The sequence below is a fragment of the Paroedura picta genome, chromosome 9 (assembly GCF_049243985.1).
Source record: "Paroedura picta isolate Pp20150507F chromosome 9, Ppicta_v3.0, whole genome shotgun sequence".
Classification (NCBI taxonomy): Eukaryota; Metazoa; Chordata; class Lepidosauria; order Squamata; family Gekkonidae; genus Paroedura; species Paroedura picta.
This window is the reverse complement of record NC_135377.1, coordinates 32,306,660-32,319,797: the sequence shown is the minus strand read 5'-3', so window position 1 is coordinate 32,319,797 and position 13,138 is coordinate 32,306,660. Positions and strand designations below refer to the sequence as shown.

The window sequence follows — 13,138 nt, the reverse complement described above, 5'->3', positions numbered from 1 at the left end:
GAACTGGTTAGAAAACTGCATGCAAAGAGTGGTTGTCAATAGCATTTCATTAGAGTGGAGGACAGTGAACAGTGGAGTGCCACAGGGCTCAGTACTGGCTCCAGTTCTTTTCAACATTTTTGTCAATTATCTGGATGAGGGAGTATGGGGACTCCTTGTTAAATTAGCACATAACACCAAATTGGGAGAAGTAGCGAACACCTCAGAAGATAGAGTTCAACATGAACTGAACACATTGGAAAAGTAGGTGAATGAGAACTTACTGTTAATTGTTATTTATATTATAAATGTGGTTTTGTAATCTTTTGATGTAATCTTTTGATGTTTTATTGAAAGTTGTTTTGATGTTATAGTCTGTATAATGTTCCATGTAAGTTATATAAATGTTCAGTGTAAACTGCCCAGAGCTGCAAAGAAATGGGCGGTATAGAAATCTAAATAAATAAATAAATAAGATGCAATTAAATAAGAAGTGCCGAGTTCTACACAAAAATGACTAGTAGTGACCATAAACTATAATGAGAAAAAGCAGAAGCAGGAATTAGAGCTGTGTCTCACTATGTTGGGTGGTAGGTTCCATTCATCCCTGAGTTCTTCAGCATGCAAAGAAATCATGGGAGAGAAACTCAGAAGGTATAAGAATTTCTTTTGCTCTTTCCATGTCTCCAGAATGTTGAGTAAACCGAAAGAGACATTTCTTTGTCCCATGCAGTGCCAGCCAAGGTGATGCAGAATATTGTATGAATATGTTTTAATATAGCTGTCTTGGCGTAGTGGTTAAGAGCAGCAGCCTCTAATCTGGAGAACTGGGTTTGATTCCCTGTTCCTCCACACGCAGCCAGCTGAGTGACCTTTCTCAAAGCTCTCTCAGCCTCACTTATCTCATAGGGCATCTATTGTGGGGAGAGGAAGAGCAGGCAATTGTAAACTGTTTTGAGACTCCTTTGAGAAATCATCAGTGCTGGAGCCAGCCAGATTTGTTCTCCTTTCTTTGGCCTCCCTTTTCCTGAGAAATTTATGGCCCAGTACTTTGCCAATTTATTAAACCCTTTTCATTGCTGGGCTTTCATACTGGCTAGGATGAATGTTTTTCCATCAGCAGTATTGTTTGGGAGATACCAAAACATTCCGTATGACCGAAGTTTGTGTACTAGCCGTGTTTGTGGACCTGAATTCCTTTCTCACATACTCTTCTCTTTCCCCTTTTTAAAAAAAATAAACGACGTTCTTCCTTGTTAGGCCCTCTCTTGCAGACGTAACAAGTCATCTGCTCATGGTATTAGTGGATACATCCTCTGTAGTAATGGACCTTGTAGCAGAATTCTTAACCATTGTGTTCTGAAAAAGGGCATAATCTTGTACTACTAAGGATTTGGGCATTCTGTTTTCTAACAGCAAGTGAGAGAAAGCATAATTGTTTGGAGTTTTATGGTTACTGGGGATAGTGAGTTTGTGCTAAGTGAAGCTGCTGAGTTTTAAATTTAATTTGTATATCTGTTATACACTCTGTATCCTAACATATGATGATCTTATATACCAATAAAGGTTTATTGATACTTGATATTTCTGACTCCTTTGAGTTGTAAAAAGCGGGGTACAAAAAAACAGCTTTTCTCTTCTAATATATAAATGTGTTCTATATAAGTTAGGCAGTGTGATTACTGTTATTTGATGTTATTACTTCTTGTGACTAATTTAGTAGATTGTACACTTGAATGTTGATATTGGAAAAGAAGGTTTAAATTGGGACACAAAGACAGCAAGAAGCATGGAAGAATTGAGAACACATTCACGCACTCATACTCTTTCAAGACTAGTGAAGAGTAAAAACTGGATTTATTTTCAACTTGTAGAACAAAATTAAAAGATTGAGCAGAATAGTAATTAGTAGCCAGCTAACTTAGGGATCAATACAGCAACCAGACTGGTTTTTATTTGTTCCTTTCAGCACAGTGGAAATGAGGTGGCAAAGATTAATGAACACCCTTGTGTTGCCATTTATCTTGTACACGTATACACCTGGAGTCCACAAAATCCAGAGTGCCTCTCCCAGTTTCCAAGGTTCATTTTGCTGTATATTAATCTGTCTTATAAATTACCTTCTGCCTCAACAGCTGGACTTTTAAATCCAGTGTGGCAGTTTCCATATGGACAAAGTTGTCTGTTTAGCCTGTTGGCCATAGTCCAAAGCTCTGTTGTGTAACAGACACACAGAACTCTGCAATTCAATGTCAGGGGTCCAGAGTTATTGTGGGAAATTTGAATGAATTCAAATACTACCACATTCCTTGTAATATTTTCCTTAACAAAAAAAGTAAATGTGTTTGTGACTGTTTCAAATGCTCTAGTGCAAACAAATTCCGTAGTATATACGTTGTTTGAATAGAAATAGTAATACTATATATGTGCAGGTGCTTGGAAGTTTGTCAGCAAAACTGAATTTAATATGGGCTGGAAAAATAAATGCCTATTCTGAAATCTGATCAATATGATTTACCTATTTTTCTACTGGGATGAGGTATGAAGGCTGGGAAAATGTGGAAAGCACCCCTTCTCCTTTCCCCCATGGGCAATTTCCCCGTTTTTAACAGGAAAAAATGAGGAAATTGGGGGAGGGTCCAACCTCCCCCAATAATAGGGGGGGGGGTATTTTCCCCATGGCTTTACGTTTTCTAGAAATTCCATGTCTTTAGTTGAGAAAATAAGTACTGTGTAGAGTACTTGTTCACTTTTCTTTAATTCTATCTTTTAAAGGAATTGATGACCAAATTGATAACAGAGACACCTGACCATCCAATACCATTTCTTATTGACCATCTGCAATCTAAACATGGGAGTCGTAGCCAGCTTCAGAGGACATTGTCTGGATCTGCTGCTCTGTGGGCAGAAAGTGAAACTTCAGGTGAGTAAAATGATAATAGTGTCCGTGTTTAGTGCCATCAAGTTGCTTACAACTTGAAAGCCAGTGTGGTGTAGTGATTAAGAGTGGTGGCCTCTAATCTGGAGAACTGGGTTTGATTTCCCACTCCACGTGAGTTCAGCTGGGTAACCTTGGGCCAGTCACAGCTCTAATCTTGTTGCTTATTTTGCTTGTTTGCTGAGTGGCTTCTTAAGTTATGGTAGTCCCAAGCTGTATAGAACCTACAGAAACAGAAAGGAAATCACTGGACATGAGCCAAGACTTGAGTTTCAATACATGCCACTCAAGTCAGCATCCTGGCTCAATACTCTGTACCAGTTGTAGCTTCTGAATACTCCTTTTGGGCAGCTTCACATGGAATTTGTTGCACTCGTCTAATCAAGATGTTATTCAGGCATGCACAACAATGGCCAGGTCTTTTCTGCCCTTGAAAGGTTGCAGGTAGCTAACAAGTCAAAGTTGTTGAAAGGCACTTCTAGCTAGTGCCTTCATTTGTTTATCCAACAGGAGCCCTGAATCCAGTAGCATCCTCCAGCTCCTTTACGGCGAGTGCTTTTCCATCCCGAACAGAAGATAACTCTTCATAGTCAATCCTACCTCACATCAGTAGAACCTCCATTCTGTTGGGATTGTGTAATTTTGTCAGCTCTTATCCATCTCAAAACTGTCACAAGGCACTGATTAAGGTTTCATCCGCCTCTCTGGGAACTGAAGTCTATTTTCAATAATATGATTACAACCCTGTATAAGAAAAGTTAGAAATTAAAGTGCAGTGCATATTGTTTAAAACTATTAACATTTCTGTCATGTCCCTATGCTATTTTATCCTAATGTATAGCTTCTTGGTTGCAGAGAAAGAACCAGAACTTTGGTTGAGCAAATAGAAACCATGTAATTATTTCTGTAAATGGGGGGAAAAACACTAGTATTTGTGGCTACCTAACATAAGTGGAAATGGGTTTTACTATAGTGTTTACTTTGCCCGAGAATATTATTATCAAGGTCTGTTATACATGTAACTATCAAAAGGCAGCTATTTCTGAATCAGAATTCAGAATCAGAAACTGTTCTAATACAATTTTTCCCCCAACAGAAAACAAGGGAACAAGAAGGGATTTCAGAAGTTATGATAAACCCTGGCAGACAAATGCAAAAAAGCCTAAAAAATCCAAGAGTGATCTTGCTGTATCGAACATTTCTCCTCCCTCACCAGAATCCAAATCATGTAAGGAAGTAGTGAATGAATTCTTTAAAGCTGTTTGTGGATCTTAAGAGCTAAAGCACAGTAGAATTTGTTTTGAAATTTAAAATGAGTGAATCAGATAATCTGGGTTCATTGTTGAGTATCCATTAAGGGCTATGGATAGAACATATGATTTCATGTGTGTAGAATTTATTTTAAAAATTTATATTAGTGTGTCATATGCTATTTTGTTTACTATATCTTGCTTTCCTTCCTATTAGTGTTCAGAATTCTGGTTCAGTTTTAAAATAAGAATTGTAAGGTTTATATTATTGTAGATCAAAGCACTAACACAGGTTTTACTGGCTGTGTAATAGTGGTAAGGAATTCTTTCTGGGGTTTTGAAAGTATTTGAAAGGAGGAAAGCCAAATGATTTAGCATGTCTATCCTATCTGATCCAGATCATTTCTGTCTCAGCACTTCTGGCAAACTCAGGGATTTTGAAAAGTTGTGTAGGGACGCTGAACAGATCTTCCCAGGTGGCTCGAGTTCCCAAATTTCATTCATCTTGAGTGTAAACAATAAATATGCCAGAGCAAGGTATAATGGTTAGAGTACAGTCTAGGATGCCCATGTTTTAATCCTCACTAGGGGTATGCACTTCAAACAATGTTGTGTTAATCTTGGATCAAGGTTTTGAGGAGGGCGTGTATTTCATTATCTGTAAGCTTATGGACTCTCATTATCATACCAGGGTATTGTTTGCAGGAACCTTTTGGGTCCTGAAAATTTGGGACCATTCTTACAAGTCCCTCCTAAGGTTGATGAAACAGGGAGAGTGTGAAAGGGAGAGATTAAGATGGTTCTGCCCCAAAGTTTTTAATTGGAATCTCTCCTCCCTTTAAACAGAAGCCTGACAGCTGATGTTGACTAACATGTGATAATCTAATGAACAGAAGCCAGGTCTATGGGCTGTTGAACTAATAGGGACATTATTTCTTAAGTGTTGTAGAGGGACCAGGTCTATGTATCTCAAATAATGGCTCCATTATTTTTGATGGAGGGGATCTGGCCTCTGTAGTGGGTATCAGAAATAATGGTCCCATTATTTCCAGTGGCAGAATACCTGGCCTGTATAGGGACTATCAGCTATTAGTCAGCATCTGCCATTTGGTGGAGTTTCTAGCCCCTTTAAAATTTAAAGACCCACGGACCCACGGACTAACAACTATTTGCTGCCCAGCATCCTCTCTCTCCTTCCCTGCTATTTTGCCTCTCCAAAACACTCTTCAAATTGCATGAAATAAATTTTCATTACTGTCAGAATTTCCAGAGTATTATAGAAGAAGCAGGAGTTGGTTATTATATGCTACTTTTCTCTACCTGAAGGAGTCTCAAAGCAGCTTACAATCGCCTTCCCTTTCCTTTCCCCACAACAGACACCCTGTGAGGTAAGTGGGGCTGAGAGAGCCCTGACATTACTGCTGGTCAGAACAGCTTTATCAGTGCTGTGGTGAGCCGGAGGTTGCGAGTGGGGGAATCAAACCCGGCTCACCAGATTAGAAGTCTTTGCTCCTAACCACTACACCAAGCTGGCTAGATCGCAGAGGAGAAAACAACTATGTTGTAATCTGTTTTGGGTTATCACAGGCAGGAAAACAGGATATATGTCTAAACACTATATTATTCAGAGAGTTTATCCAAAGTACTTATACATAAGGAGTGGTATAATCATATGCATGCTTACTTAGAAGTCATTTTTACTTTGTTCAATGGGACATACTTCCAAGTAAATATCCATAGGATATACAGTCTAATCTTTTTAACTTATGAAAGCCAGTGAACATGAAGCGGTATAGTCTTCATGCAGTAACTGTACCACTTAAAGTTTGATTGTGTGTTGCAAACACTTCTTCAAAATTGCATCACAAATGCATACATACACTCCATCTAACATGCACTGATTGCTAGATCAGCCATTATTGTCACTTCTTCAGGGGTAGTTTGGCCTGGCAGTGCGATAATGACGTTAGAGCGAGGCGCCCCAATATGATCTGTAAGGTTGTCTGAGTTGAAGACATCCAGTCCCATCCCTTGCTGTCCTGGGCCTGAGTAGCCTGCCATAGCCACCTTTCTGTCTTCACCAGCCCCTACAGCTGATTGTCTGGGCTTCTATGACATGGGAGGCATAGTGATGAGTGATGGAGGCTGCAGGATGGTTGGGGCAGTGGTTCTCCAGAAGGAGGTCCAGGAAAATTGTCCGTAGTTAAGCTTGCCCCTAGTAGCACAGAAACCAAAACCTTATAATACTGGTTGTATTAGTGATTAGCCCCATTGTTTATTTGTATCTTGATATACAATTGGTTTGTGCTATCAGGAGGTGACTAGTTACTTTTACACTTCTTATGGTCCTCTTTATAGGATCTGGAGGGATGGGATACTTGGTTGTAAGGAAATGGAGAGGGCAGTGTTGGTTTTGTATCAGTGCTAAGTTTTAATTTAATCTCACTTAATGCATCCTGACCTTTTTCTTTGTAGGAGTTTCCAGGAAAATGTTAATTGGAGAATTGTCTGATGCATTACATAATGTCAGCAGTATTATTCATTTGTACAGACTATTACTGTTGTATAGATTTTTCAAACATGAAGTAAAAATGATGTTTTGGTTTTTTTTAGTGCCAAGGTCAGTAGAACATCCTAAATGGGACTGGAGAACAAAATCAGAGAGTCATGATTTTGATGAATTAAATCATATCCTTCAAGAAAGTAAGAAGCTGGGCAAAGCCCTGGAGAATCTTTCTCGAAGTGAGTTGAATTATCTAGAATGCTGGAATGTCTTGTTCATGTTAACAGCATACTAATTACTTACACCAGTGCAAATAAGAAATAATGCCACAGAAGGTAGTTCAGCACAAATAGAGAAATCTACACTTTAAGGAAGGCATGGAAAACTTAAGGATTATTATGAGTACTCCTAGGAGCTGTTTGAGACACATATCAAGACATTGAATTGGATTCAGAGGAAAATGTTCTCTTGTACCAGAACTCTTGCTCAAGTGGAAATGCAAGAAAAGGGTTGAGCTAAACCAGGCATTGTATTCCCACTTGTGTTCCTGCTTGTACAACCATTTTCTGGGTCCTATAATATATGGAGGAAAGCACAAGGTGTTGCATGAGATTTTGTGCACGTGGAACTGAGGTAAATCCATTTATGTTTCTGTTTGTGCATTGCTGGATTTAAGCTATTGCTTGCTAAATCCCAAACAATGGCAGAAAGCCATTGCTGTGGACTGTTGCAATTGTTTACAACACAATGGTATATTGCACTATGTTTTCAGAAGTATTTCCCCAATACTACAATGTAAGCAATCTTTGGACAGATTTTTGGTGAAATAGCAACTGTGTAAAATAAACCAGCACTAAGTCAATGGTATCATATATCTCATACATGCCAAATGTATGAAAGAAAAATGATCCCAGCTGCAGTGTCAAGAAACATTGTCTGCGGTGGACAGAATCATTGGCTCATTTGTGGCCATCTGCTGGCAATTTAGAATAGTGCATCAGCATAGATCTCTTATTTTTTAGTGCAATACAAATCTGTATGGGAATTTGTATACGCTTAAATACATATCAAACCCAACAAAAGAAAATTTTAATATAGCATTTGTCCTGTACACTTGGTAATAAAGTGGGCCTAGGATCACTTTAAAACCATGGCAAAAATTGAAATAATTTCATTTTGGGAAGATCTTAAGATTGCATATACAAGTGAGATGTATAATTGTTTTTTTTCTAACAAAAAATTGTTTTTAACCTTGCCAAATAAAAAAAGCTTTTTTGTAATCCTTGTGATAAAAACATGTACTTTTATCAGCACAGTACAGATTCAGAACATCATTTCCTTCGGTGGAGGACTTCTGATACATGAGCCCTCTCTAATTTATTCCCAGGTTACAGTGGATAGCATATCTGAATTCTTCCATGGGGTTTATTGGGGCAGATCCTGGCATGAGCAAGAGTAGTTGAATCAGGTAAAGTTGGGTATACCAGGATCTACAAGACATATATCAGTGAAATCAATGTGATAGATCATAGCAGAATGTGACTAGTGTGTAGGCAACTTAGTGTGATGGTTAAGAGTGGCAGGTTCTAATATGGAGAGCTGGGTTTGATTCCCCACTCCTCCACATGTAGCTACCTGGGTGACCTTGGGCTAGTTGCAGTCCTGTTAGGACTGTTCTCACAGAGCAGTTCCATAGCTTTCTCAGACTGTTTCCACATTAGGAGGCATATCTTGTTTTAGCCTTGCTTTGGATTTCCTTTGGATGCTGTGAGTTGACTCTAGCATTTCTGCATTTGGGCTTTCCTCCCCTAATTTCCCAGGCTGAAATTCACAACATGTAGTGAGTCCAATGGAGGCAGCCTCTTATCATCCTTTGCTCCCTCCCCCTTTTTTTGGAAAATGGTGCCTGCTTGCAGCTTTGTTTTCATTGCGCCCCTTAATCCCACCATTCTCCCCCCTTCCCCCCAAAGTGTCCTGAATGCAATTTTTAGAAACCAATCCTGGGTTATAGTGTTATAACACTGCTCTGCATTAGAAAAGTTGAAATCACGTTTTCTGGGGATTCTTTTACTGTGGGACAAGTATGTGGGCAATTTGGGACTGTGCCTGAAAAAACAATTTTAAAAGACAAAAAAGGCTAACCATTAAATCTAAACTATATCGCTAGTACGGTAACAGTCTCAGCTTCACCTACCCTACAGAGTGTCTGTTGTGGGGAGAGAAAAGAAAGGCAATTGTAAGCCACTTTAAGACTCCTTCAGGTAGTGAAAAGCAGGGTATACAAACCTTTCTTCTTTTAAAGGATGTGGACTGGAAACTGGAAAATAAGAAAATACTACAAACTAAGGGGCTTTACGCACCGGGATCTTTGTTGCAAATTGGTCACTGAATGAAAAATCGCCATTTAAAATAGTGGAATTCGTCGTTATGCATACCTGCCTTTGTAGTGGAATCCAGTTGCGTTTTGTAGCGTTTCCCACAGCTTCCGGTCTCGGCAGAAAAGGAAGCGCTATTGCCAAGCTCGTCCCGCCCCTGGCTGTCAAGCAGCCAATGGGCAGCCGTTAGCATGCTCCCAAACAGCCCCTTTCCCTTTAAGAAAGGTTTAAAAAAAAAAAAACAGACCCATTGTAACGAATCTGTGTAGATTCGTTGCAACGGAGAGACCCATCCAGCTGCCTAATGTGAGCTGTCGTTTGATCGTATGATCGTTGCCACACTGCCTCGAGTGATAAAAAAAAAAATCCCCCCCCCTCACGGGCCCGATTTTCGGCTGAATTAATGTGTAAAAAATAAAGGGACTTTATTTCAGCAAACGGGCTTTTATGTGGTTTGTGCTTAGTGACTAAAGGTGAAGGACTGAAGCCAGGGAAGCCTCTAAACAGAAAGAGGCTCACTGGTGCGTTTATCCCCGCTCGCTCGGAGAAAAAAAAATGGCGATCGCTTCGCCGGAAGTTTGGAGGACAGGCTCAGGAGGAGGGACTTTGAAGAAACCGCAACAATGTTAACGCACAGGTCTTTTTCGCTAGTGTTGCAGATTGGTTGCAAGAGTGTAGCGCTTTCCGGAGGGTGAATCCACTTTTTGGGATTCCCCTGAAAGCGCTACAAGGAAGCGCTTTTTGCAGATTGGTTTCAGGTGTGTGGCAGATTGTCTACGACGTCGTGCATTATGGCAAATCAATAGTGTTTCCAATTGGCAACCATTGTGCGATTTTGAAGGCGTGCAAAAAGCCCCTAGGAATTGACCATGCTGAGAGCCAGTGCATTGTAGTGGTTAAGGAGTCACAGAAGAATCTGGCTAAGATAGTAGTGTATAGCTCTGCTTAGGAATGGACTGTAAGAGACCCAGATTCAGATTCACACTCTGTCAAGAAGTACTCTGCCCTTGGGCCAGTTAATCATTTACACTCAGTTTAATCTACCTCACAGTGTTGTAGTGAGATAATGTATAGGATAAAAATGTACTAACTAAACACATAGAATTAAGTAAAAGATGAGACAGAGCAATAAAAGTTCTGATCTTATCACAAGTTTCAGTTGAACTTTTGATCTATTAGGACTTCACCTGTAGGGTTTTATCTGAACAACAAGAACACACACACACAAAAGGAAATTTTTTAGGTCTTCTCAAAATTTACTTGATCAGATCAGATCAGAATACCTTTACTGGAATATACAAAATCAACAGGCAGAAAGTATTAAACATGTCAGTAATTACAAGTTCCATAAAAGAATGGTAATTTTCCTTGTTTTTTCATGGAAGAAATTGAAAACGAGCCCTTGGACTTTTTCGTGTTATACATTTTGAGTGCATAAGCATCTTGAGAAGAAAATTTTCCTAGGAATCAAAATGTTTTTAAACTGGGAAAGACCTCTGTAAAAAAAACATTGTTTTTCTGAGTTGGGGGGGGGGTGGGCTTCACATTTCTAAACTGTTATTCTGTGGTGATACAGGACGATTGTGGTTATGTGTTACTTTGTTATTTGCGTGGAGAAGGGAATATATCCATTCCTTTTTCAGAATTGTAGACAGTGTGGATGAAAATTAAACATTATTCTGATATGTTAAAATTTGCAAAGAAGCAAGTGCACCGTTTTACATACAGTTTTTAAAAAGCACAATGTGGTTCTCCCTCCTATTCTTAGTCCTAGTGAGCAGACATAAAATGAACAGTGAGCTAAATTAAGTCTTTACAGTTTCTGGCTTTTGCAAACACCCACACAATTAGAGTTGGAGGGATGTACTTTTGCTGCTAAATTAATCCTACAGGATTAAAAACAGATTAGCTCCTGGAAGCAAAGTATATTTTGTTCAATATGTATGTGCTTAGTAAACTCAGAGTGAAAAACATTTCCATTAATGACTGGCATTTTTTCATATATTGATCTGGTCATAAAATGTTAATTACTCTACTCTGTACTACACAAAGCTTTCCCCCTGCTCCAGCATAAAAGTCAATAGAAAGAGGTCATCTAGACTTTTAAAAAGGTCAATATGTAGATAGATTTTAAAGGCTTTTAAGAACATACTAAACATTTTGTTTTGTGGGAATAATTAGAATGGAATAATTATATATTTACATTTTACTTCTAAGATTGAACTTCTAAAAGAATGACTATTTTATATAGCTAACATGGCATGTGGCTGGAGAGGTGAGCCATCTGTGATGGTTATAGACAAAACAACATGTTACAGAAAGACAGGTTGCAACAATACTTGCTTTGTCCCTGAAGTGTTGGTGCTATGAGTTCCAGACTGAGATTTATGTAGTGTGGGGGAGTGATTGGGTGTGCCTGGTTACTGATAGATGTAGTTCGTCATACCATATCCTTAGCTAGACTAGGACTTGTAGACAGAACTGCAGCTCTGGAAAGGCTTCCCCCACTGCATGGGTGGTTGTCGGCAGTACAGTGTTTTTGGGGCTGAACTTTACAACAGATGGGGAAGGATTTCATAAAAGAGCTGGGATTTTTATTCCCCGCTTTTCACCACCCAGATGAGTCCCAAAGTGGCTTACCCAAGGTAGGTGAGGCTGAGACAGCTCAGATAGAACTGCTCAATGAGAACAACTCTAAGAGGATTGTGACTATCCCAAGGTCACCCAGCTGGCTGCACATGGAGGAGTGGGGAATAAAGCCTAGTTCTCCAGATGAGAGTCCGCCATTCTTAACCACTATACCACATCACTCTTAACCTCTACATCTAGGCTGTGGTGGCTTAGGGAGCTCATAAATTCCTGCCACACCAATTGTTTTTGTCCATTTGCTATAGTATAGTTGTTGGTTGATTGCCAGAATGCTTTCGTGAATAATGAGATATTAGTTTAAGAATATTATGCTTTATTATTAAACTAGGGGCAAAGCCTGTTGTATTCAGGAATACAACAGGTGCTAGATTGGGGGGTGGGGGTGGAAGAACTCTGTGGATGGCCTCTCCCTCCCCCCAAGACCTGGAAAGGCTGCAGACTGGAGGCCCCTGGGCAAAGAATTCACCAGCAGGGGCAGCTCTCACGCAGTCGCGATATGCAGCTTCCGAGCCTGGGAGGGAAGTGGGAGGGATAGTCAGGGATGGGTGATGGAAGGCTGCTGGACAAACAGGCAAGCCAGTTGGAAGAGGCACTCAGGGGCGGGACAGCTGCCCTGAGTGGGCATTAAGCACTGAGTGGCACTTAAGCCATGAGACCAGCTCCTCCTCCAAGCCCTTACCAGACATATTAAGTGGAACAGACACTTATCTGTTCAAGTGAGTAACTGTGGAAAAGTTTTATCTATTTTCTAAAGTAGTATATTTATTGTACATTTTGGTATTTTTGGAGCTGTCACGTGCTTTAGATTGGTTGGCTGCTGCCAGCTTTAGCTGAATCTTGTTGACTGCCTTTAAGGGCAATCATGCATTATAGAGAGTATAACTGGAACAACCCATGTTGGAAATAATCAAAACATGAATAACAGTGACATCCACAATACCAGTGGGAATTGTAACCAGTGTTTCAGCAAAAGCTTGCAAAGGGTGTCCCAAGGTACAATGACCACTTGTAAATCTAACAGTAATGCTCCTAATAAAAGTATTTCCAAATTATTTTATGAGAATGTAACTCTGTAACAGGCAATCCTAAGAACATTTTCCTAGGAGAAATGTCTATTCAATATACCTGAGTAGGAGTCTGAGGAGGCCTGTATGAATTTACTACATAGACATTAGACATTAACTCTTCATGAAAGAAGGCCATTTCCCAAATTATTTCTGCAAGGTCTGGGAGCATAATCCATATCCATATACAAACAAAACATTTAGATCATTTTTCCCCTGAGGAAAATGGTGTATAGATAATGTTCAATGAGTAGTCATAGGATTTATTTACTTTATAACACAGATCTGTATAACATGCATAAAATAATTTTTGTGCAGTATTGTTCTTTTTAATATAGAGAATAACAATAGAAAGTATAATTGCTAGTATATCTTCACAG

At 39.5% G+C, this 13,138-nt stretch overlaps 1 protein-coding gene across 1 annotated transcript in view; it reads left to right on the top strand.

Moving 5' to 3' along the window:
• The window catches only part of C9H8orf34 (chromosome 9 C8orf34 homolog), a 105,633-nt gene that overhangs the window by 17,931 nt on the left and 74,564 nt on the right, over positions 1 to 13,138 (top strand). The window contains exons 2-4 of the mRNA XM_077352216.1: positions 2,755 to 2,902; positions 4,014 to 4,145; positions 6,781 to 6,909. Of these exons, the coding sequence (XP_077208331.1) occupies positions 2,755 to 2,902; positions 4,014 to 4,145; positions 6,781 to 6,909 (409 nt within the window). The remainder of the gene's footprint in view (positions 1 to 2,754; positions 2,903 to 4,013; positions 4,146 to 6,780; positions 6,910 to 13,138) is intronic.